The 26,286-nt window shown below is 58.5% G+C and overlaps 2 protein-coding genes across 3 annotated transcripts in view; one reads left to right on the plus strand and one right to left on the minus strand.

Moving 5' to 3' along the window:
• The window catches only part of BOP1 (BOP1 ribosomal biogenesis factor), a 117,646-nt gene that overhangs the window by 22,553 nt on the left and 68,807 nt on the right, over positions 1–26,286 (minus strand). For both annotated transcript variants that reach the window (XM_048287238.1, XM_048287239.1), the window contains exons 4-5: positions 4,741–4,895; positions 689–806 (exon numbers count right to left, since the gene is read on the minus strand). In XM_048287238.1, coding sequence (XP_048143195.1) covers positions 689–806; positions 4,741–4,895 — 273 coding nt within the window. The remainder of the gene's footprint in view (positions 1–688; positions 807–4,740; positions 4,896–26,286) is intronic.
• Positions 7,838–23,446, plus strand: SCX (scleraxis bHLH transcription factor). Its single transcript, XM_048287242.1, has 2 exons — positions 7,838–9,094; positions 22,124–23,446. The coding sequence occupies exons 1-2, from the start codon at positions 8,549–8,551 to the stop codon at positions 22,163–22,165; spliced, it is 588 nt and encodes a 195-aa protein (XP_048143199.1). The 5' UTR covers positions 7,838–8,548; the 3' UTR covers positions 22,166–23,446.

Genomic DNA, 26,286 nt, shown 5'->3' on the forward strand with positions numbered 1-26,286 from the left:
CCCATTCCCAGTGGGAATTGATCTCGTTCCCGGCGGGAATTGCGCTCGATCCCAGCAGGAATTGATCCTGTTCCTGGGAGGAATTGCGCTCGTTCCCGGCGGGAATTGATCCCATTCCTGGTGGGAATTGCCCTCCTTCCCAGCGGGAATTGATCTTGTTCCCAGCAGGAACTGATCTCATTCCCAGCAGGAACTGATCTCGTCCCAGGCAGGAATTGATCCCGTTCCCAGCAGGAATTGCCCGCCTTCCAGTGGGAATTGCGCTCATTCCCATTGGGAATTGCCCTCCTTCCCAGCGGGAATTGATCTCGTTCCCAGAGGGAATTGATCCCGTTCCCGGCAGGAATTGTGACCATTCCCAGCAGGAATTGATCTCGTTCCCACTGGGAATTGATCCCGTTCCCGGCGGGAATTGCGCTCGCTCCTGCCGGGAATTGCGCTCATTCCCATTGGGAATTGCCCTCCTTCCCGGCAGGAACTGATCTCGTTCCCAGTGGGAATTGCGCCCGTTCCCAGCAGGAATTGATCTCGTTCCCGGCAGGAATTGATCTCGTTCCCAGTGGGAATTGATCCCCTTCCCGGCGGGAATTGATCCCGTTCCCAGTGGGAATTGTGCTCTTTCCCGGCAGGAATTGATCCCGTTCCCGGCGGGAATTGATCCCGTTCCCGGCGGGAATTGATCCCTCACCTCGTAGGGATCGAAGTTGACGTCCCCGAATTGGCCCCTCTGGAGGCGCTGGATCAGCTCCAGCTGCTCGTCCGACAGCGGCACCTCGGCCCCCGTCAGCCGCTCCTGCACCGTCCGCCTGCCGGGGTGGACACGGATCCCAGGGATGGACACGGATCCCAGGGATGGACACGGATCATAGGGATGGGGGACGGATCCCAGGGATGGACACGGATCCCAGGGATGGACAGGGATCGCCGGGATGGACACGGATCATAGGGATGGGGGACGGATCCCAGGGATGGACAGGGATGGACACGGATCACCGGGATGGACAGGGACGGGATCGCCGGGATGGACAGGGATGGACACGGATCACCGGGATGGACACGGACCGCCAGGATGGACACGGATCACAGGGATGGACAGGGATGGACAGGGATGGACAGGGATGGACACGGATCCCAGGGATGGGGGACGGGATCGCAGGGATGGACAGGGATCACCAGGATGGACACGGATCATAGGGATGGACAGGGATGGACAGGGATGGACAGGGATCATACGGATGGGGGACGGGATCGCAGGGATGGACAGGGATGGACACGGATCGCCGGGATGGACACGGATCCCAGGGATGGACAGGGATGGACAGGGATGGACAGGGAACACCAGGATGGACACAGATCATAGGGATGGACACGGATCGTACGGATGGGGGACGGGATCGCAGGGATGGACAGGGATCACCAGGATGGACACGGATAGTAGGGATGGACAGGGATGGACAGGGATGGACACGGATCGCTGGAATGGACAGGGACGGGATCGCCGGGATGGACAGGGATGGACACGGATCACCGGGATGGACACGGATCCCAGGGATGGACACAGATCCCAGGGATGGACAGGGATCACCGGGATGGACAGGGATGGACAGGGATGGACACGGATCGCCGGAATGGACACAGACCACCAGGATGGACACGGATCACAGGGATGGACAGGGATGGACAGGGATGGACAGGGATCACCAGGATGGACACGGATCATAGGGATGGAAAGGGATGGACACGGATCACAGGGATGGACAGGGACGGGATCACAGGGATGGACAGGGATGGACACAGATCGCTGGGATGGACAGGGACGGGATGGACAGGGATGGACACAGATTGCCGGGATGGACAGGGACGGACAGGGATTGCCAGGATGGACAGGGACGAGATGGACAGGGATCGCCAGGATGGACAGGGACAGGATCACAGGGACGGACATGGATTGCCGGGATGGACACGGATCACCGGGATGGACACGGATCACCAGGATGGACAGGGATGGGGGACAGGATGACCGGGATGGGGGACGGGATCACAGGGATGGACAGGGATGGACGGGGATGGACAGGGATGGACGGGATGGGGGATGGGATCGCCAGGATGGACAGGGATCGCCGGGATGGACAGGGATGGACAGGGATGGACAGGGATCGCTGGGATGGACAGGGATCGCCGGGATGGACAGGGATGGACAGGGATGGACAGGGACAGGATCACCGGGATGGACAGGGATGGACAGGGATCGCTGGGATGGACACGGATCGCCGGGATGGACACGGATCACCGGGATGGACAGGGATGGGGGACAGGATGACCGGGATGGGGGACGGGATCACAGGGATGGACAGGGATGGGACGGGGATGGACGAAGATGGACAGGGATGGACGGGATGGGGGATGGGATTGCCAGGATGGACAGGGATCGCCGGGATGGACAGGGATGGACAGGGATGGACAGGGACAGGATCACCGGGATGGACAGGGATCACTGGGATCACCGGGATGGACAGGGATTGCCGGGATGGACAGGGATGGGATCACCAGGATGGGGAAGGGGATCGCTGGGATGGGGAACGGGATCACTGGGATGGACAGGGATTCCTGAGACTGGGATATGGATACAGGGATGCAGAGGGATTCCCGGGATGCAGGGGGATTCCTGGGATGAGGACAGGGATGCAGAGGGATTCCCGGGATGCAGAGGGTTCCCAGGATGCAGAGGGATTCCCGGGATGTGGACAGGGATGCAGTGGGATTCCCGGGATGCAGGGGGATTCCTGGGATGAGGACAGGGATGCAGAGGGATTCCCGGGATGCAGGGGATTCCCGGGATGTGGACAGGGATGCAGAGGGATTCCCGGGATGCAGAGGGATTCCCGGGATGAGGACAGGGATGCAGAGGGATTCCTGGGATGCAGGGGATTCCTGGGATGCAGAGGGATTCCCGGGATGCAGAGGGATTCCCGGGATGAGGACAGGGATGCAGTGGGATTCCCGGGATGCAGGGGATTCCCGGGATGTGGACAGGGATGCAGAGGGATTCCCGGGATGCAGAGGGATTCCCGGGATGAGGACAGGGATGCAGAGGGATTCCTGGGATGCAGGGGATTCCTGGGATGCAGAGGGATTCCTGGGATGCAGGGGATTCCCGGGATGTGGACAGGGATGCAGTGGGATTCCTGGGATGCAGAGGGATTCCCGGGATGAGGACAGGGATGCAGAGGGATTCCCGGGATGCAGAGGGTTCCCAGGATGCAGAGGGATTCCTGGGATGAGGACAGGGATGCAGAGGGATTCCCGGGATGCAGAGGGTTCCCAGGATGCAGAGGGATTCCTGGGATGAGGACAGGGATGCAGAGGGATTCCCGGGATGCAGAGGGTTCCCAGGATGCAGAGGGATTCCCGGGATGCAGGGGATTCCCGGGATGTGGACAGGGATGCAGTGGGATTCCTGGGATGCAGGGGATTCCCGGGATGTGGACAGGGATGCAGTGGGATTCCTGGGATGCAGAGGGATTCCCGGGATGAGGACAGGGATGCAGAGGGATTCCCGGGATGCAGAGGGTTCCCAGGATGCAGAGGGATTCCTGGGATGAGGACAGGGATGCAGAGGGATTCCCGGGATGCAGAGGGTTCCCAGGATGCAGAGGGATTCCTGGGATGAGGACAGGGATGCAGAGGGATTCCCGGGATGCAGAGGGTTCCCAGGATGCAGAGGGATTCCCGGGATGCAGGGGATTCCCGGGATGTGGACAGGGATGCAGTGGGATTCCTGGGATGCAGGGGATTCCCGGGATGTGGACAGGGATGCAGAGGGATTCCCGGGATGCAGGGGGATTCCTGGGATGAGGACAGGGATGCAGAGGGATTCCCGGGATGCAGAGGGTTCCCAGGATGCAGAGGGATTCCTGGGATGAGGACAGGGATGCAGAGGGATTCCCGGGATGCAGGGGATTCCCGGGATGTGGACAGGGATGCAGAGGGATTCCCGGGATGCAGAGGGATTCCCGGGATGCAGGGGATTCCTGGGATGCAGAGGGATTCCCGGGATGCAGGGGATTCCCGGGATGAGGACAGGGATGCAGTGGGATTCCCGGGATGCAGAGGGTTCCCAGGATGCAGAGGGATTCCTGGGATGCAGGGGATTCCTGGGATGCAGAGGGATTCCTGGGATGCAGAGGGATTCCCGGGATGCAGGGGGATTCCTGGGATGCAGAGGGATTCCTGGGATGCAGGGGATTCCCGGGATGAGGACAGGGATGCAGTGGGATTCCTGGGATGCAGAGGGATTCCTGGGATGCAGGGGATTCCCGGGATGTGGACAGAGATGCAGAGGGATTCCCGGGATGCAGAGGGATTCCCGGGATGCAGGGGATTCCTGGGATGCAGAGGGATTCCCGGGATGCAGGGGATTCCCGGGATGAGGACAGGGATGCAAAGGATTCCCAGGATGCAGAGGATTCCCAGGCCACAGCCAAGGATGGATGGGAGGGAGGGCGGCTCCGTGCCAGATCCCAAATCCTCCTGTCCGGAATCACTCCGGGAGACCCCAGGGAGGCTCCAGAACCCTGAATTCCACGAATTTGGGCAACTCCAAGCCCCAAGTTTGAGGCCACACAAACTCCCCGTGCGGAGCGGATCCGTGAGGTCACGGGATGCTTCGGGATCCTGCCATCCCAAGGTTTTCCAAGCCCTTTCCCGCCCGGCCTGGGCCTCTCTCCCGGGATTTCTCACCAGTATTCCGGGTTTTCCATCTTCTCCAGGAACAGGTCCAGCTCGTCCTTGCTCCGGAGGGGTTTGTAGATCCTCCTCCCGTCCAGGTCGTAGCCGACGTGCGGGAATTCCTGGTACCATTCCATGGGAATGTTCCCCACCGTGTTCCGGATGTCCTGCGGGACAAATCCAGGGAACGGCGTGAGGGGAGGGCACGGAATTCCGGGGAAACCCCCGGAGGTGCTTCCAGAGGCTGAAGGGAGAGCGGGGGGAGGGAGCCGGGATAAGGGAGGAGGGATGGGAATTCTGTCCCTCCTTGGGATTGGGGAGCTGGGAAAGGATCCCGTCGGGATCCCGTCCTTTGGGATGTGGAGTTGGGGGGGAGGAGCCCGTTGGGATCCCATCCCTGGGGATGTGCAGAGAGATCCCAGATCCCGTTGGGATCCCATCCCTGGGGATGTGCAGAGAGATCCCAGATCCCGTTGGGATCCCATCCCTGGGGATGTGCAGAGAGATCTCAGATCCCGTTGGGATCCCATCCCTGGGGATGTGCAGAGAGATCCCAGATCCCGTTGGGATCCCATCCCTGGGGATGTGCAGAGAGATCCCAGATCCCGTTGGGATCCCATCCCTGGGGATGTGCAGAGAGATCCCAGATCCCGTTGGGATCCCATCCCTGGGATGTGCAGAGAGATCCCAGATCCCGTTGGGATCCCATCCCTGGGATGTGCAGAGAGATCCCAGATCCCGTTGGGATCCCATCCCTGGGATGTGCAGAGAGATCCCAGATCCCGTTGGGATCCCATCCCTGGGATGTGCAGAGAGATCCCAGATCCCGTTGGGATCCCATCCCTGGGATGTGCAGAGAGATCCCAGATCCTGGATTTTGACTCTGATTCCCTGGATTTTGGGCTCCGATTCTCTGGATTTGGGCTCCAATTCCCTGGATTTGGGCTGTGATTCCCTGGATTTTGACTCTGATTCCCTGGACTTCGGCTGCGAATCCCTGGATTTTGGGCATCCCTGTGCCCCCAGCCTCTGACCAGGATCATCTCCGTGTCCCTGGCTGCGATTCCCTGGATTTTGACTCTGATTCCCTGGATTTGGGCTGTGATTCCCTGGATTTGGGCTGCAATTCCCTGGATTTTGACTCTGATTCCCTGGATTTGGGCTGCGAATCCCTGGATTTCAGCTGCGATTCCCTGGATTTTGACCATGATTCCCTGCATTTCAGCTGCGATTCCCTGGATTTGGGCTGCGATTCCCTGGATTTTGGGCATCCCTGTGCCCCCAGCCTCTGACTGGGATCATCTCCGTGTCCCTGGCTGTGATTCCCTGGATTTTGACTACCTGGATTTTGACTCTGATTCCCTGGATTTCGGCTGTGATTCCATGGATTTCAGCTGCGATTCCCTGGATTTCAGCTGCGATTCCCTGGATTTCGGGCATCCCTGTGCCCCCAGCCTCTGACCGGGATCATCTCCGTGTCCCTGGCTGCGATTCCCTGGATTTTGGCAGCGACTCCCTGGATTTTGGCCGCGACTCCCTGGATTTTGGCTGCAATTCCCTGGATTCTGGCCGCGACTCCCTGGATTCTGGCCGCAATCCCACAGATTCTGGGACTCCCCGTGCCCCCCGCTCCGCTCCGAGCTCAACCTCGACCCCCACCTGCCCCGGGGCTCATTCCCAAACCCCATCCTGGAGCGGAACCCCCACCGATCCGGCCTTTTCCCGGGGAAATCTCCCGGCTGGAAGCTGCCGGAGCCGAGCCGGGATCGTTCCCCGGCTCTAAACGAAAGCAGATGGCTCCGGGAGCTTCCAGAGGGCCGGGAAGGGGATGACAGAGGTTGGATTTCGGAAGCTGCCGAGACAGGGATTAAGTGCGGGAGCGCACGGAAGGTGCCGCGCTCCGGCCGGGAACGAACCTCCCGTGCCGAGCTCCTGGGAGGCGCCGCTGGAAAAGCGGGGGGAGAGCTGCGGATTCCCGGGAAAGCCGCCATTCCCGGGGGTTGTTCTCCCTGGCTGTCCGCAGGGATGGGGTGAACTGGGATGGGGGGAGGAAACCAGGGAATGGCTTCCCCATGGAATTTTGGGATGTTGGGAAGCGATTCCTGCCTGCCAAGGGAATTCCCAGAGAATCCCTGGAGCAATCCTGGGATAGCGGGAGGCGCCCCGTGGGAATGGGATGATCCCTAAAATCCCTTGGCGCCCCGAACCGAGCAGAATTCCAGGATTTTGGGGTGCCAGGAGCTGTGTCCAGCTCAATCCCAGCTCCTGCGGCTCCTTCCTCCCAGGGCTGCGTTTGGGATGGATCCCGGAGCTCTGGGGGACGGGAAGATCCCTTGGGACACGCGGGGATCAGGGATCCCATGGAGCTGGGAATGAGCTGAGAATGTGCAGGGGGAGCAGCGGAATTCCAGGAGAGCCCCGAGCCCCCTCCAGGGCCTTTTCCAGAGGTTTTTCCAGCACAGCTGGAGAGGGGCTCGGCATAAAGGCTGCAGGGGCAGGAGCCAGGGAATGGCTTCCCCATGGAATTTCGGGACCTTGGGAAGCCATTCCCGCCCGCCACGGAATTCCCAGAGGATCCCTGGAACAATCCCGGCACAGCGGGAGCCGCCCCTGCCCATGGAATGGGATGGGAATGACACCTGGCACCTCTGGAATTCCCGTGCCCCAATTCCATCGTCGCTGCCCCGGGCAGGGAATTCCAGCAAAATCCCAACTGCGGCTCCTCAAGGGTTAATTCCTCCCTCCTGCCGCAGGAGCAGCGGGAATGGGAAGGGGCCTCGATTAATCCCAATTCCCAGCCGGAATTCCCAGCGGGAATGGGGGGGGGGGGGGGAGGGGGGCACAGAGATGGGGACAACGCCAGCGGTGCCACCCCGCGATTGGAATTCCCGGCAGGGAAAATCCTCCGGGAATCCTCAGGGAGCCTGGGATGGGATCAAGCGAGACACCGGGAATGTCGTGGGGAGTGAATTCCCTCGGTTCCGGCGGGGAGAATTCCAGAGGGATCCCAGAGATCCCCGCCCCCGGCTGATCCGCCGGGACACAGGACCGGGATAAGGGAATTTCTCGGGAGAACAGGTTGGGGTGGGGGGACGAAAGGAAAACCGGGAAAGAAGCAGCGAAATTTCCCGGGAATGTCGTGGGGAGCGAATTCCCTCGACTCCAGGCGGTCCCGATTGGGGGAAGGGGTGAAAATTCCAGAGGGATCCCAGAGATCCCCGCCCCCCCCCCCCCCCCGGGACACACAGGACCGGGATAAGGGAATTTCTCGGGAGAACAGGTTGGAAAGGAAAGGAAAACCGGGAAAGAAGCGGCGAATTGGCCCGGGGAATGCGGCGAAGGGGTTAAAGCCGAGCCTGGAGGGTGAGCTCAGGTAGGCCGGGCCTGGGGCTCCCCTTTCCAAAGGCTCCTTTTCCAAGGAGCCGGGCGCGGAGGAGGGGCCGGGCCGCCCATCCCCGCCGCTATAAAAAGCCCCGCAATTCCAGCGGCGGCTCCCGGAGGACGCGCACGTGCGCCGGGAGCGGCGGCGGCGAGCCCGAAAACCGGGAATTAAACCCCCCCCCCCCAAGCGCCGGGATAAAAAAACCGGGATCAAAACCCGCGATAGAAGCGGGATAAAAACCCCCGAAAAGCGGGAGAAAAGCGGGAGAAAAGCGGGAGAAAAGCGGGAGAAAAGCGGGAGAAAAGCTCTCCCCAAAAAGCGGGCTAAAACCACCGCGGTCAAAGCCCCAGAGCCCCGCAGCGCAGCCCAGAGAGCCATGAGCGCCCGGAGCAGCTGAGCATTCCCGCGGCATTCCCGTTTTTTTTTTTTTTCCCAAGCATGTCCTTCGCCATGCTGCGCCCGGCTCCCAGCCGCTTCCTGTACCCCGACATCAGCGCGCTGTCGGAGGACGAGGAGAACAGCGAGAGCTCGGGCTCGGAGGAGAAGCCGTTCCACGTGGATGCCGAAGGCTTCGGGATGAAGGGAGGCAAGCGGCGCAGCGGTGGCAACAAGAGCCGCGGGAGGCTGGCCCGGGAGCCCCGGCAGCGGCACACGGCGAACGCCCGGGAGCGCGACCGCACCAACTCGGTGAACACGGCGTTCACGGCGCTGCGCACCCTCATCCCCACCGAGCCGGCCGACAGGAAACTGTCCAAGATCGAGACGCTGCGCTTGGCTTCCAGCTACATTTCCCACCTCGGGAATGTGCTGCTGCTGGGAGAAGGTGGTGGTGGCGGAGGTGGTGGTGGAGGTGCGGGGCAGCCGTGCCACGGGACTGGTGCGGGGTTTTACCCCGGAGCCGCGTCCCCGCCGCCCGGCCGGGAGCCCGAGGGGTCGCAGCCCAGACAGATCTGCACCTTCTGCCTCAGCAACCAGAGGAAGCTGGTGAGGGATGAAGGGGGGGGGGGGGGGGGGGGGGATGAGGTGGGAATGGGGTGGGAATGGGGAGTGGGGTGAGGGAAGGGATCCTGGAGGGAAGGGGGAGAGGAGTGAGGGAAGGGATCCTGGAGGGAAGGGGGAGAGGAGTGAGGGAAGGGATCCTGGAGGGAAGGGGGAGAGGAGTGAGGGGAGGGAGCTGGGAATGAGATGGGAATGGGGAGTGGGGTGAGAGAAGGGATCCTGGAGGGAAGGGGGAGAGGGGTGAGGGAAGGGATCCTGGAGGGAAGGGGGAGAGGGGTGAGGGAAGGGATCCCACCAGGAATGGGGACCGGGATGTGGAGAATGAGCGGCAGGGAGCCGGGAATGGGGAGTGAGGTGAGGGAAGGGATCCTGGAGGGAATTGGGAGAGGGATGAGGGGGATGAGCCGGGAATGGGGAGTGAGGTGAGGGAAGGGATCCTGGAGGGAATGGGAAGAGGGAGTCGGGGTTGAATCCCGTAGGGAATGGGGAGTGAGGTGAGGGAAGGGATCCTGGAGGGAAGGGGGAGAGGGGTGAGGGAAGGGATCCCGCCAGGAATGGGGACCGGGATGCGGAGAATGAGCGGCAGGGAGCCGGGAATGGGGAGTGAGGTGAGAGAAGGGATCCTGGAGGGAATGGGAAGAGGGATGAGGGGGATGAGCTGGGAATGGGATGGGAATGAGGAGAGGGGTGCGGGAAGGGATCCTGGAGGGAATGGGAAGAGGGATGAGGGGGATGAGCTGGGAATGGGGAGTGAGGTGAGGGAAGGGATCCTGTAGGGAGTGGGGAGTGAGGTGAGGGAAGGGATCCTGGAGGGAATTGGGAGAGGGATGAGGGGGATGAGCCGGGAATGGGGAGTGAGGTGAGAGAAGGGATCCTGGAGGGAGTGGGGAGAGGGAGTCGGGATTGAATCCCGTAGGGAATGGGGAGTGAGGTGAGGGAAGGGATCCTGGAGGGAAGGGGGAGAGGGGTGAGGGAAGGGATCCCGCCAGGAATGGGGACCGGGATGCGGAGAATGAGCGGCAGGGAGCCGGGAATGGGGAGTGGGGTGCGGGAAGAGATCCTGGAGGGAATGGGAAGAGGGATGAGGGGGACGAGCTGGGAATGGGATGGGAATGAGGAGAGGGGTGCGGGAAGGGATCCTGGAGGGAATGGGGAGAGGGATGAGGGGGATGAGCCGGGAATGAGCCGGGAATGGGGAGTGAGGTGAGGGAAGGGATCCTGGAGGGAATGGGGAGAGGGAAGGGATCCTGTAGGGAATGGGAGTCTGGGAGCCGGGAATGAATCCCACCGGGAATGGGGAGAGGGATGCGGGAAGGGATCCCGTCGGGAATGGGGACCTCGGAGCCGTGAGTGAATCCCGTCGGAAATGGGGAATGGGAGCCGGGAATGAATCCCGTCGGGAATGGGGAATGGGATGCAGGAATGAATCCCGTCGGGAATGGGGAATGGGAGCCGGGAATGCCGCTGGGATGGAGGGAATGGCGTTGCCGGGATTGGGGCTGGGAATGCCGAGTTCCCGTGCGGAGCTTCCCAAAAAAAAAAAAAGCAGCGATTCCCGGGTTTATCCCGGTGTTTCCCCGCTCCGAGGGGCAGCGGGATGCGGGGAATTGCGCGCCAGGATGCGGGAATGCCGCGGGGGGGATGCGGGATTCGGGCTGGGATGGAGGGAATGGCATTCCCGGGATGCGGGATTCGGGTTGGGAATGCCGAGTTGCCGTGCGGGGATTCCCGGAAAAGCGGCGATTCCCGGCTTTATCCAGGTGAAAATTCCCGTCTGCGCACTCCGAGGGGCAGCGGGAGGCAGGGAATTGTGTCCCGGCGAGCCGGGAATGCCGCGGGGATGCGGGGAGTTGGATCCCGGGATGCGGGATCCGCGCTGGGAATGGCGAGCTCCCAGATTCCCAAAAAAAACCAAACCCCCCAAAAAAGCGGGTTTACGGCAGAGTTTGTCCGATCCGAGGGGCAGCGGGATCGCCGGGAGGAAATCCATGGAAATCCATGGGAAATCCAGGGAAATCCATGGGAAATCCATGGGAAATCCATGGGAAATCCAGGGAGAAGCGTCTGGAGCTGCTTCCAGAGGTGCAGGGAAAGGGACGGGAAGAGCTTTGGGAACGCCGGGGAGCGGATCTGGGATCAGAGATCCGGGATCTGGGATTTGGGACCCTGGATTTGGGATCTGGGATCAGCGATCCGGGATCTGGGATTTGGGACCCTGGATTTGGGATCTGGGATCAGCGATCTGGGATTTGGGATTAGGGATTTGGGATCAGTGATCTGGGATTTGGGATTTGAGATCAGAGATTTGGGATCTGGGATCAGCGATCCGGGATTTGGGATCAGGGATTTGGGATCTGGGATTTGGGATCAGGGATCTAGGATTTGGGATCAGGGATCCAGGATTTGGGATCTGGGATTTGGCATCTGGGATCAGCGATCCGGGATTTGGGATCCGGGATTTGGCATCTGGGATTTGGCATCTGGGATCAGCGATCCAGGATTTGGGATCTAAGATCAGGATAGCGCAGCCACGGCTCCCAGAGTCCTGATCCCAGTGCTCCCAGTGCCCCATACTGGGGCTCCCAGTACCCTAATCCCAGTGCTCCCAGTCCCTCAGTGCCAGTGATCCCAGTGCTCCCAGTCCCAGTGCTCCCAGTCCCTGAGTGCCGATGATCCCGGTGATCCCAGTGCTCCCAGTCCCAGTGCTCCCAGTCCCTGAGTGCCAATGATCCCAGTGCTCCCAGTCCCAGTGCTCCCAGTCCCTGAGTGCCGGTGCTCCCAGTGCTCCCAGTCCTCCCAGTGCCGGAAGCTCCCAGTCCCTCAATCCCAGCGCTCCCAGTCCCTTGATCCCAGCACTCCCAGTTCCCCCAGTGCCAGAGCTCCCAAGGACACTGGGAGCCGCCCTGGCCATCCCAGTTCTCCCAGTTCCCCCAGTGCTGCAATTCCCTGGATTTCGGGTCTCCCTCCGGCTCCGTTCGGGGCAGGTAGAGCAGGGAAAATCCCGCGGGAATCCCTCGGGAATTCCGAGGGCAGGAGGGAAGGATCGGGATCGGGATCAGGATTGCGATTGGGATCAGGATTGGGATTGGGATCGGGATCAGGATCGGGATCAGGATCGGGATTGGGATCAGGATTGCGATCGGGATCAGGACTGCGATCGGGATAAGGATTGGGATTGCGATCGGGATCAGGATTGGGATCGGGATAAGGATTGGGATCAGGATCGGGATCGGGATCGCCCTGGCACAACCCAGCCCTGCTGATCCCAACAAAGCCGGAGGGGACGGAAAAGTCCTCGGGAAGGATTTCGGAGCGGGAACGGCCCAAATCCCGGGAATGGCCCTGCCCAGGCCGCTGGGAAGAGGCGGGAATGGGATCCCAGCTCATTCCAGCCGGGATCGGCGCCCCGGCACGTGGGATCCGAGGTTTGGGAATCCTGGAATGCTGCGGCTGGGGAGGGACCCTAAAACTGATCCCTAAAACTGATCCCATCGCAGCATTCCCAGGGATTTTTCCGGGCCCCGGAGCGCTGCCCTTCCCCTATCCCGGGATATTCCCAGGGCTGGGATTCTCCGGGAATTCCATCCCTGAGCCTCAGCATCCCCACAGGGAAGGATCCCTCCTTCCCGATATCCCGTGGGAAGCCATTCCTGGAATAGGGGGAGGCAGGGAAAAGGGGGAATCCAGGGAAATCGATCCCAATAAATCCCCGTCTTTAATTTGGGATCAATCCCAGTAACTCCCATCCTTAATTCAGGATCAATCCCAATAAAATCCCATCCTCAATTTGGGATCAATCCCAGTAATCCCCATCCTTAATTCAGGATCAATTCCAGTAATTCCCATCCTTAATTCGGGATCAATCCCTATAAAATCCCATTCTCAATCTCACAATTCCCATGAATTCCCAGAGTCAATTTGGGATCAATCCCAGTAATTCCCACCCTTAATTCAGGATCAATCCCAATAATTCCCATCCTTAATTCGGAATCAATCCCAATAAATCCCCATCCTTAATTTGGGATCAATCCCTATAAAATCCCATCACAAATTCTGAACCAATCCCAATAAATTCCCATCCTTAATTTGGGATCAATCCCAGTAATTCCCATCCTTAATTCAGGATCAATCCCAATAAATTCCCATCCTTAATTTGGGATCAATCCCAGTAATTTCCATTCTCAATCTCACAATTCCCATAAATTCCCAGAGTCAATTCTGGATCAATCCCAGTAATTCCCATCCTTAATTTGGGATCAATCCCAGTAACCCCCATCCTTAATTCGGGATCAACCCCAATAATTCCCATCATTAACTCAGGATCAATCCCAATAACTCCCCATCCTTTATTCGGGATCAATCCCAATAATTCCCATCATTAACTCAGGATCAATCCCAATAACTCCCCATCCTTTATTCGGGATCAATCCCAGTAATTCCCATCATTAATTTGGGATCAATCCCAATAACTCCCCATCCTTAATTTGGGATCAATCCCAGTAATTCCCATCATTAATTTGGGATCAATCCCAATAACTCCCCATCCTTAATTCGGGATCAATCCCAGTAATTCCCATCATTAATTTGGGATCAATCCCAATAACTCCCCATCCTTAATTTGGGATCAATCCCAGTAATTCCCATCATTAACTCGGGATCAATTCCTATCAATCCCATTGTCAATTTTCCATCAATCCCAATCATTTCCATCACCAGTTCTGGATCAATCCCAATAATCCCCATCCTTAACTGTCCATCAATCCCAATAATTCCCATCAGCGGGGCTGGAATTGGGGCTGGAATTGGAATCAGGGCCGGAATTGGGGCCGGAATTGGGGCTGGAATTTGGGGCTGGAACTGGAATTAGAGCTGGATTGAGGGCTGGAATCGGCGCTGGAATCAGGGGTGGAATTGGGGCTGGAATTGGAATTGGGGCTGGAATCCAGGCTGGAATTACGGCTGGAATTGGAATTAGCATTGGATTTAGGGCCGGATTTAGGGCTGGAATTAGGGCTGGAATTGGGGCTGGAATTTAGGCTGGAATTAAGGCCAGAATTGGAATCAGGGCTGGAATCAGGGCCGGATTTAGGGCTGGAATTGGGGCTGGAATCAGGGCTGGAATTGGGGGTGGAACTGGAATCAGGGCTGGAATCGGGGCTGGAATTGGAATCAGGGCCGGATTTAGGGCCGGAATTAGGGCTGGAATTAGTGCCGGAATTGGGGCTGGAATTGGGGGTGGAATCAGGGCCGGAATTGGAATCAGGGCCAGATTTAGGGCTGGAATCGGGGCTGGAATTGGAATTAGGGCTGGATTTAAAGCTGGATTTAGGGTCGGATTTAAGGCCGGATTTGGGGCTGGAATTGGGGCTGGAACTGGGGCCTGAATTGGGGCTGGAATTAGTGCTGGAACTGGAATCAGGGCCGGAACTGGAATCAGGGCCGGATTTAGGGCTGGAATTGGGGCTGGAATTAGTGCTGGAGTTGGAATCAGGGCTGGAATCAGGGCTGGAATTTGGTCTGGAATCGGGGCCGGAACTGGAATTGGGGCCGGAATCGGGGATGGAATCGGGGCCTGAATTAGGGCTGGAATTTGGGGCTGGAATTGGAATTGGGGCTGGAATTGGAATTAGAGCTGGATTTAGGGGGGGATTTAGGGGCAGATTTAGGGCTGGAATTGGGGCTGGAATTGGAATTAGAGCTGGATTTAGGGGCGGATTTAGGGGCGGAATTGGGGCTGGAATCGGGGATGGAATTGGAATCAGGGCCGGATTTAGGGCTGGAAACGGGGCCGGAATTGGGGCTGGAATTGGGGCTGGAATCGGGGATGGAATTGGAATCAGGGCCGGATTTAGGGCTGGAAACGGGGCCGGAATTGGGGCTGGAATTGGGGCTGGAATCGGGGATGGAATTGGAATCAGGGCCAGATTTAGGGCTGGAAACGGGGCCGGAATTGGGGCTGGAATTAGTGCCGGAGTTGGAATCAGGGCTGGAATTAAGGCCAGAAATGGAATCAGGGCTGGAATTGGGGCCGGAATTAGGGCCGGAAATGGAATCAAGACCGGATTTAGGGCTGGAATTGGAATTAGGGCAAGATTTAGGGCTGGAATCGGGGCTGGAATCAGGGTCGGAATTAGAACTGGATTTAGGGCTGGAATTGGGGCTGGAATCAGGGCCGGATTTAGGGCTGGAATCTGGGCTGGAATTGGGGCTGGAATTAGGGCCAGAATTGGAATCAGGGCTGGATCTAGGGCTGGAATTGGGGCCGGAATTTGGGCTGGAATTGGGGCCGGATTTAGGGCTGGAATCGGGGCTGGAATTAGGGCCAGAATCGGAATTGGGGCTGGAATTGGGGCTGGAATTTGGTCTGGAAACGGGGCCGGAACTGGAGATGGAATCAGGCCCTGAATGAGGGCTGGAATTGGGGCCGAATTTAGGGCTGGAATTGGGGCCGGAATTGGAGCTGGAATTGGGGCTGGAATTTAGGCTGGAATTAAGGCCAGAATTGGAATCAGGGCTGGAATCAGGGCTGGATTTAGGGCTGGAATCTGGGCTGGAATTGGGGCTGGAATTAGGGCCAGAATTGGAATCAGGGCTGGATCTAGGGCTGGAATTGGGGCCGGAATTTGGGCTGGAATTGGGGCCGGATTTAGGGCTGGAATCGGGGCTGGAATTAGGGCCAGAATCGGAATTGGGGCTGGAATTGGGGCTGGAATTTGGTCTGGAATCGGGGCCGGAACTGGAATTGGGGCCGGAATTGGAGATGGAATCAGGCCCTGAATGAGGGCTGGAATTGGGGCCGAATTTAGGGCTGGAATTGGAGCTGGAATTGGGGCTGGAATCAGGGCTGGAATTAGTGCCAGAATTGGAATTAGGGCCGGATTTAGGGCTGGAATTGGGGCCGGAATAGGGGCTGGAATTAGCGCCGGAGTTGGAATCAGGGCCGGAATCGGGGCTGGAATTAGGGCCAGAATTGGGGCTGGAATTGGGGCCAGAATTGGGGCTGGAATTGGAATCAGGGCTGGAATTAGGGCTGGAATTGGGACTGGAATTGGAATCAGGGCTGGAATCGGGGCTGGAATTAGGGCCAGAATTGGGGCTGGAATTAGGGCTGGAATTGGGACTGGAATTGGAATCAGGGCTGGAATCGGGGCTGGAGCAGCCGCTCCCGAGCCGTACAGTTGTTTTTCAGGATGGATTCCCATGGGATTGGGGTTTATGGGGCGTTAAAGGAATCCAATCCCACTCTTTGATCCCGAGGGTGTCGGACAAGGCCAAGGAAATGAGATCCATCCCCTCCGGAGCCGGAAATCCTCTTCCCATCCCAAAGATCCCGAAAATCCTTCCTAAAATCCTCCTCCCATCCCAAAGATCCCGAAAATCCTTCCTAAAATCCTCTTCCTGTCCCAAAGATCCCGAAAATCCTCCCTAAAATCCTCCTCCCATCCCAAAAATCCCTAAAAATTCTCCCTAAAATCCTCTTCCTGTCCCAAAGATCCCGAAAATCCTCCCTAAAATCCTCCTCCCATCCCAAAAATCCCTAAAAATTCTCCCTAAAATCCTCTTCCCATCCCAAAAATCCCGAAAATCCTCCCTAAAATCTTCCCATTCCAAAGATCCCAAAAATCCTCCCCAAAACGCTTCTCTTGCCTGGAAAATCCCAAAAATTCCCAAAGCGGCGGCTCCAGGGGGGTTGATCCCGGAAGCGCCGGGAGAGGGGCCCCGGTGTTCCCGACATCCCAGCCCGGGGGAGCCGGGATCTGCTCAGATCCCAAAACTTCCCGATCCAAGGCAGGAAATGGGGATCTGGGAACGAAGGGATTCCCGGATCCCGACGGCGCCGCGTCCCTTCCCAAGGGAATTCCGGGTTGGAATTCCGGGAGCCAGCGGAGTCCTGGGGTCCGGAGAGGTTTTCCTTGGGATCCTCGGGATCCCAGCCTCTTCCAGGGGGAAGGCGGGGATGGGAGAGCGGAGCCGGGTCCGGAGGGGGATCAGGATCTGGAGGGGGATCGGGATCCGGAGAGGATCGGGATCCGGAGGGGATTGGGATCTGGAGGGGATCGGGATCTGGAGGGGGATCAGGATCTGGAAGGGGATTGGGATCCGGAGGGGATCGGGATCCGGAGAGGATCGGGATCCGGAGGGGATTGGGATCCGGAGGGGATCGGGATCTGGAGGGGGATCAGGATCTGGAAGGGGATTGGGATCTGGAGGGGATCGGGATCCGGAGGGGATCGGGATCTGGAGGGGGATTGGAATCCGGAGGGGATCGGGATCCGGAGGGGGATCGGGATAAAGGAATTCCCCTCTGGAATCCACTCGGGATCCAGAGGCAATTGGGATATGGAAGAATATTGGGATCCAGAGGGGATTGGGGTAGAGAAGATTTGGGATCCGGAGAGGGATTGGGATCCAGAGAGGATTGGGATAGAGAAGATTTGGGATCCGGAGAGGGATTGGGATCCAGAGGGGATTGGGATAGAGAAGATTTGGGATCCGGAGAGGGATTGGGATCCAGAGGGGATTGGGATAGAGAAGATTTGGGATCCGGAGGGGCATTGGGATATGAAAAGTTCTTGGGATCCGGGGGGGATCCGGGATCCAGGGGGGGTTGGGATATGGAAGAATATTGGGATCCAGAGGGGAACTGGGATAGAAAGGGAATCGGGATCCAGGGAACTGGGATCCAGGGAGGAATCAGGATCCAGAGGGGGGATTTGGATGCAGAGGGAATCAGGATCCACAGGGATTCGGGGTCCAGATGGAATTGGGATAAAGCAATTCCCCTATGGAATCCCCGAGGATCCAGAGGGGGATCAGGGTCTGGAGGGGATTTGGGATCCAGGGGGGAACTGGGATCCAGGGGGAATTTGGGAACCAGAGGGATTTGGGATCCAGAGGGGAACTGGGATCCAGAGGGGATTCGGGATCCAGAGGGGATTTGGGATGGGATCAGGAATTTGGGATGGGATCAGAGGGATTTGGGATGGGATCCAGAGGGATTTGGGATGGGATCAGATTGATTTGGGATGGGATCAGAGCGATTTGGGATCCAGGGGGGATTTGGGATGGGATCAGGGATTTGGGATGGGATCAGATTGATTTGGGATGGGAGCAGAGGGATTTGGGATGGGATCAGAGATTTGGGATGGGATCCAGGGGGGATTTGGGATGGGATCCAGAGGGATTTGGGATGGGATCCAGGGGGGATTTGGGATGGGATCAGAGGGATTTGGTCCCTCTGGAATTTGGGGCAGCAAAACCTCTCCGGAGCCTCGGGAAAACCCTCCCGGATCCAGCGGGGCCGGGAAGCTCCCCCAGATCCACATCCCAGCAATCCCTGCCCACGGAGCTCCGGGCGCTCCCCACATCCCAAATCCAGCTTTTCCATGGGGATTTCGGCTCAGGACGGTGAAAATTCCATGCGATTCCCAAAGCTCCAGGAGCCTCAGCCATTCCCGCTTTTCCCCCTTTTCCACATCCCCCTTTTCCATGGAAAACCCCGGATTTCGGCTCAGGACGGTGAAAATTCCATGAGATTCCCAAATCACCGGGAGCTTCCCGGGGCTGCCTCAGCCCTTCCCGCTTTTCCTCAGGGATCATCCCCACATCCCAAATCCAGCTTTTCCATGAAAAATCCCAGATTTAGGCTCAGGACGGTGAAAATTCCATGAGATTCCCAAAGCTCCCAGTGCCTCAGCCATTCCCGCTTTTCCCCCTTTTCCACATCCCCCTTTTCCATGGAAAACCCCGGATTTCGGCTCAGGATGGTGAAAATTCCATGAGATTCCCAAATCACCGGGAGCTTCCCGGGGCTGCCTCAGCCATTCCCAATTTTCCCCCTTTTCCAAATCCAGGTTTTCCATGGAAAACCCCGGATTTCGGCTCAGGACAGTGCCGGGAGTGGGAATTCCGTGAGATTCCCAAATCACCGGGAGCTCTCCGGGATTGCCTCAGCCCTTCCCGCTTTTCCCCCTTCTCCCCCCTCCTGAATCCCGGGATCCTCGATCCCGAATTCCCGCCGCGATCCCGAATTCCAGCCGCTCCTGGCGGCGGCGGGGGGAGGCGAGAGGGAAAAGCGCGGCGGGATTTTCCCAATCCCCATTTCCGCTCCAGACGGCCCCGAACTCCCGGGGCTGGAACATCTGGGAAAATCGAGGCCGGCGCGAGCAGAATTCCCCCTTTTCCCTCCCCTTCCCACCCTCGGGAACAAAGGGAGAGACGGAGCCGCACGTGCGGGGAGGGGAGGGGGGAGGGAGGGGATGGGGCTGGGATTGGGAATTGGGGATCCCAAAAAACGGGATGGGAAAGGGGGGAGGGCTGGAATTGGGAACTGGGGATCCTGAAAAATGGGATGGGAAAGGGGCAAGACAGGGATTGGGGATTGGGAATTGGGATCCCAAAAAACGGGGATGGGAAAGGGGAGAAGCCTGGGATGGGGCAGGGATTGGGAATTGGGGATCCTAAAAAAATGGGATGGGAAAGGGGGGAGAGCTGGGATTGGGAATGGGGATCCCGAAAAACGGGGATGGGAAAGGGGAGAAGCCTGGGATGGGGCAGGGATTGGGAACTGGGGATCCTAAAAAAATGGGATGGGAAAGGGGGGAGAGCTGGGATTGGGAATGGGGATCCCGAAAAACGGGGATGGGAAAGGGGGGAGGGCTGGGATGGGGCTGGGATTGGGAATTGGGGATCCTAAAAAAATGGGATGGGAAAGGGGGGAGAGCTGGGATTGGGAATTGGGGATCCCAAAAACAGGGGATGGGAAAGGGGAGAGGGCTGGGATGGGGCTGGGATTGGGAACTGGGGATGGGGGATCCCAAAAAATGGGATGGGAAAGGGGGGAAGGCAGGGATTGGGAATTGGGATCAGGAGAATCCCAAAAAAAAACGGGGATGGGAAAGGGGAGAAGCCTGGGATGGGGCAGGGATTGGGAATTGGGGATCCCAAAAAAATGGGATGGGAAAGGGGGGAGGGCTGGGATTGGGAATTGGGGATGGGGATCCCGAAAAACAGGATGGGAAAGGGGGAAGACAGGGATTGGGAATTGGGGATCCCAAAAAACGGGGATGGGAAAGGGGGGAGGGCTGGGATGGGGCTGGGATTGGGAAATGGGGATGGGGGATCCCGAAAAATGGGACGGGAAAGGGGGGAAGGCAGGGATTGGGAATTGGGATCAGGAGAATCCAAAAAAAACCAGGGATGGGAAAGGGGAGAAGCCTGGGATGGGGCTGGGATTGGGAATTGGGGATCCCAAAAAAATGGGGATGGGAAAGGGGGGAGGGCTGGGATTGGGAACTGGGGATCCCGAAAAATGGGATGGGAAAGGGGGAAGACAGGGATTGGGAATTGGGGATCCCAAAAAACGGGGATGGGAAAGGGGGGAGGGCTGGGATTGGGAATTGGGGATCCCAAAAAACGGGGATGGGAAAGGGGGGAGGGCTGGGATTGGGAATTGGGGATCCCAAAAAACAGGGATGGGAAAGGGGGGAGGGCTGGGATTGGGAATTGGGGATCCCAAAAAACGGGGATGGGAAAGGGGGGAGGGCTGGGATGGGGCTGGGATTGGGAACTGGGGATCCTAAAAAAATGGGAATGGGAAAGGGGGAAGGCAGGGATTGGGAATTGGGGATCCCGAAAAATGGGGATGGGAAAGGGGGGAGAGCTGGGATTGGGAACTGGGATTGGGGATCCCGAAAAACGGGATGGGAAAGGGGAGAAGCCTGGGATGGGGCAGGGATTGGGAATTGGGGATCCCAAAAAACGGGGATGGGAAGGAGAACCCGGCTGGGGCAGGGGTGGGGGGGTACTGGTGGTGCTGGTGGGGTGGTACTGGTTATACTGGGGGTGGTACTGGGGTGGTACTGGTTATACTGGGGGTGGTACTGGTTATACTGGGAGTGGTATTGGTTATACTGGGGGTGGTACTGGGGTGGTACTGGTTATACTGGGGGTGGTACTGGTTATACTGGGAGTGGTATTGGTTATACTGGGGGTGCTGGGGGTGGTACTGGTTATACTGGGGGTGGTACTGGTTATACTGGGGGTGATACTGGTTATACTGGGGTGCTACTGGTTATACTGGGGGTGCTGGGGGTGGTACTGGTTATACTGGGGGTGGTACTGGTTATACTGGGACTGCTGCTGGTTATACTGGGGGTGCTGGGGGTGGTACTGGTTATACTGGGGGTGGTACTGGTTATACTGGGGTGCTACTGGTGGATTTAGCGGTGGTGTTACTGGTGCTACTGGGAGATTCAGTGGTGGGGATAATGGTGGCACTGGTGCTACTGGGAGTGACCAGGCTGATACTGGGGTGGCACTGGGGGCGGCACTGGGGATACTGGGGATACTGGGAGTACCGGTGGTGGCACTGGGGGCGGCACTGGATTGCCGGGATCGGGAACAGCTCCAGGGGATCCCGGGAGAATTCCTTGGGAAGGGATCCTGGGAGAATTCCCTGGAAAAGGGATCCTGGGAGAATTCCCGGAAAAGGATCCCGGGAGAATTCCCGGGAAAAGGACCCTGGGAGAATTCCTTGGGAAAGGATCCCGGGAGAATTCCCGGGAAAAGGATCCCAGGAAAATTCCTTGGGAAAAGATCCCGGGAGAATTCCTGGAAAAGGATCCCGGGAGAATTCCCGGGAAAAGGATCCTGGGAGAATTCCTTGGGAAAAGGATCCCGGGAGAATTCCTGGAAAAGGATCCCAGGAGAATTCCCGAGAAAAGGATCCTGGGAGAATTCCTGGAAAGGGATCCCAGGAGAATTCCTTGGGAAAGGGATCCCGGGAGAATTCCCGGGAAAAGGATCCTGAGAGAATTCCTTGGGAAAGGATCCCGGGATAATTCCTTGGAAAAAGATCCCGGGAGAATTCCTTGGAAAAAGGATCCCGGGAGAATTCCTTGGGATGGGATCCTGGGATAATTCCTTGGAAAAGGGATCCCGGGAGAATTCCCGAGAAAAGGATCCCGGGAGAATTCCCAAGGCCAGCCCTGACCCCTCCTTTCCCTCCCACAGAGCAAAGACCGGGACAGGAAGACGGGACAGCTCCGGAGCTAGGCCGGGAATTCCGGCCGGGAATTCCAGCCGGGAATTGCAGCCGGGAATTGCAGCCAGGAATTGCAGCCGGGAATTGCAGCCGGGAATTGCAGCGGGAGAAGCCAAACTCGCGGATCTGCAGATCCAGGGATGTTTTCCTGCCCGATCCCGCCGGGAAGAGCGGCACGGCCACAATTCCAGCGGCACTCGGAATTCCGGGATACGCAGGGAACGGCACCGGAGAGCCCCGGGGATGGGGGAGCCGCTCGGGAATCCCCGGGAATCCTTGGGAATCCTTGGGAATCCCCGCCCCTCGTGGAACACTCGGATCTCCCGGATCTGCTTGGGAATCCTTGGGAATCCTCACCCCTCGTGGAACACTCGGATCTCCCGGATCCACTCCGGGAATCCTTGGGAATCCCTGGGAATTCCCTGCCCCTCGTGGAACACTCGGATCTCCTGGATCCGCTTGGGAATCCCTGGGAATCGTGGAGCCAGGATTCCTGCTCGTGGAACACTGGGATCTCCTGGATCCATTTCCCACTTGGGAATCCTGCCCCGGGATCTGTGGCTACTCATGGAACACTCGGCTCGCCCGGATCCGCTTCCTGCTTGATCCCGGGGCTGATCCCGGGGCTGATCCCAGAACTGATCCCGGGGCTGAACCCGGAGCTGATCCCAGAACTGATCCCAGAGCTGATCCCAGAACTGATCCCGGGGCTGAACCCGGAACTGATCCTGGAACTGATCCCGGAGCTGATCCTGGGGCTGATCCCAGAACTGATCCTGGAGCTGATCCCAGAACTGATCCTGAGGCTGATCCCAGAACTGATCCCGGGGCTGATCCCAGGGCTGATCCCGGAACTGCTCCCAGAACTGATCCCGGAGCTGCTCCTGGAACTGACCCCAGAACTGATCCCAGAACTGATCCCAGGGCTGATCCCAGAACTGATCCCAGAGGTGATCCCAGAACTGATCCTGAGGCTGATCCCAGAACTGACCCCAGAACTGATTCCGGGGCTGAACCCGGAGCTGATCCTGGAACTGATCCCGGGGCTGATCCCAGAACTGATCCCAGAACTGATCCCGGAACTGATCCCGGAGCTGATCCCGGAACTGATCCCGGAACTGATCCCGGCACTGATCCAAGAACTGATCCCAGAACTGCTCCATGAACTGCTCCATGAACTGATCCCAGAACTGATCCCGGATCTCGGGATCCGGGGTGGGGGCGGCGTTTTTTGGGAACGATCAATCACACGCTGGAATTCCACCAATTAAAGCCGGAAGTTGTGTCGTTAATCGGGAACGCAATTCCCCCTCGCGGCCCCCGAGGGAATCCCTGGTCCCCCTTTCCCTTCCCCCGAGGGATTCCCACGGCGTTCCCTGTGCTGGAAGCGCCAGGGAAAAACCAGGGAAAAACCAGGGAAAAACCAGGAATTCGGGAAAACCCCGGAGTTTCCCGGGAAAACGGATCCCAACATTTCCCAGTGCTGTTCCAATGGGATGATCCCAGGAAAACGGATCCCAACATTTCCCAGTGCTGTTCCAATGGGATGATCCCAGGAAAACGGATCCCAACATTTCCCAGTGCTGTTCCAATGGGATGATCCCGGGAAAACGGATCCCAACATTTCCCAGTGCTGTTCCAATGGGATGATCCCGGGAAAACGGATCCCAACATTTCCCAGTGCTGTTCCAATGGGATGGTCCCGGGGAAAACGGATCCCAACATTTCCCAGTGTTGTTCCAATGGGATGGTCCCGGGAAAATGGATCCCAACATTTCCCAGTGTTGTTCCAACGGGATGGTCCCGGGAAAATGGATCCCAACATTTCCCAGTGCTGTTCCAATGGGATGGTCCCGGGAAAATGGATCCCAACATTTCCCAGTGCTGTTCCAATGGGATGGTCCCGGGACCAGCAAATGCGGGACCCGAGGGCAGGAAAAGGGTGGGAATGAGGGAATGGGATGGGAATGGTGGGAAAAGGCCGGGAATGAGGGAAAAGGAATGAGGGGAAGGGCTGGGAATGATGGGAAGGGCTGGGAACAAGGGCAAAGGGTCGGGAATGAGGGAAAGGGAATGAGGGAAAGGGAATGAGGGAAAGGGATGGGAATGAGGGAATGGGAATGATGGGAAAGGGAATGAGGGGAAGGGCCGGGAATGACGGGAAAGGGCCGGGAATGAGGGGATGGGAATGAGGGGAAGGGAATGAGGGGGATGGGAATGAGGGGAAAGGGAATGAGGGGAAGGGATGGGAATGATGGAAAGGGAATGAGAGGAAGGGATGGGAATGAGGGGGAAGGGATGGGAATGAGGGGAAGGGATGGGAATGAGGGAATGGGATGGGAATGAGGGAATGGGAATGAGGGGAAGGGATGGGAATGAGGGGATGGGAATGAGGGGAAGGGAATGAGGAAAAGGAATGAGGGGAAGGGATGGGAATGAGGGGAAGGGATGGGAATGAGGGGAAGGGAATGATGGGAAGGGCCGGGAATGATGGGAAAGGGATGGGAATGATGAGAAAGGGCCGGGAATGAGGGGATGGGAATGATGGGAAAGGAAATGAGGGGAACGAGGGGAAGGGAATGAGGGAAGTGATGAGAATGAGGGGAAGGGAATGAGGGGAAAGGGATGGGAATGAGGGGATGGGAATGAGGGGATGGGAATGAGGGGAAGGGAATGAGGGGAAAGGGAATGAGGGGAAGGGAATGAGGGGAAGGGGATGGGAATGAGGGGATGGGAATGAGGGGATGGGAATGAGGGAAGGGATGGGAATGAGGGGATGGGAATGAGGGTGATGGGAATGAGGGGAAGGGATGGGAAATGAGGGGATGGGAATGAGGGGAAGGGATGGGAATGAGGGGCGGCAGCGGGAGGGAGGAAAACTGGGATGGGCTCCAGAGGCAGGAGGGAAACTGGGATGAGCTCTGGGATGGGGATCAGAACTGGGATGGGATCAGGATCAGAACTGGGATGGGCTCTGGGATTGGGATCAGAAACTGGGATGGGCTCTGGGATCAGAACTGGGATGAGCTCTGGGATGGGATCAGAAACTGGGATGAGATTCGGATCAGAACTGGGATGAGCTCTGGGGATGGGGATCGGAACTGGGATGGGCTCTGGGAATGGGGATTCCCATGGGATTCCCTGAGCCCCTGGATCCTGAGTGATTCCCATGGATTGTCCAAAGGCGCCGGCGCCAGGGGGGCTGGGAATGTGGGGAGGGCTGGAGCGGAAGAGAATTCCAGGGAAAAGGGCGCCGGGGTCCATGGGAAGAGAATCCTGGAATTGCGGAGCTTGGAAAAGCCCTCGGAGCCTCCCAAATCCACCCCCCGACCCTGAACCCATCCCAAATCCACAGGGATGGGGAATCCTGGGAATGGGGATCCCAAATCCCGGCCCTGCTCCCATCCCAAATCCACAGCGATGGGAAATCCTGGGAATGGGGATCCCAAATCCCGGCCCTGCTCCCATCCCAAATCCACAGGGATGGGAAATCCTCGGAATTGGGGATCCCAAATCCCGGCCCTGCTCCCATCCCAAATCCACAGCGATGGGAAATCCTGGGAATGGGGATCCCCAAATCCCGGCCCTCCTCCCATCCCACCCCCCCAGCGATGGCGATTCCAGCCGGGGAATGGCCGCTCCAGCCCGGAATTCCAGCCCGGGCAGCCCTTTCCAGGGGGGATATTCCCGAAAATCCCAGCCCAAGGCCGCTCCCTCTGCTCCTGTCCCTGTTCCCAGCCTTTCCCAGCCTTTTCCAGCCCCACATTCCAGCCCCCAGCCGCTGCCCCCGGGGCTGGAGCAGGGAAAGGGCTCCGGATCCGGCCGGGAATGGCTGATCGCATTCCCTGCTCCCAGAAAATCCCGAGGGGGGCCGGGCTCCGTCCCCTTCTCCCGGCTTTTCCCAGCTCCAGGATCCCATCCCGGGAGCTCCGGGAGCATTCCCGGCTCATCCCCGACTCATTCCCGGCCCCTGCCGGGGCCTGGCCCGGGATTTTCCGGGACATTTTTGCTCCATGAAATCACTGGAGGCTCCTGGATCAGCACGTCCCGGGCTCGGCTCCCCCGGGATTGGCCGCGAGCCCGATCCCGCTGCCAGCGCGGCTCCTGGAATTCAGGAATTCAGGAATCCGGG

The sequence above is a fragment of the Corvus hawaiiensis genome, chromosome 26, assembly GCF_020740725.1.
Source record: "Corvus hawaiiensis isolate bCorHaw1 chromosome 26, bCorHaw1.pri.cur, whole genome shotgun sequence".
Classification (NCBI taxonomy): domain Eukaryota; kingdom Metazoa; phylum Chordata; class Aves; order Passeriformes; family Corvidae; genus Corvus; species Corvus hawaiiensis.

Coding starts and splice junctions, on each gene's coding strand:
- SCX (XM_048287242.1), top strand. CDS start 8,549: ATGTCCTTCGCCATGCTGCGCCCGGCTCCCAGCCGCTTCCTGTACCCC. Junction 9,095..22,123: donor TCAGCAACCAGAGGAAGCTG/GTGAGGGATGAA, acceptor TCCCTCCCACAG/AGCAAAGACCGGGACAGGAA.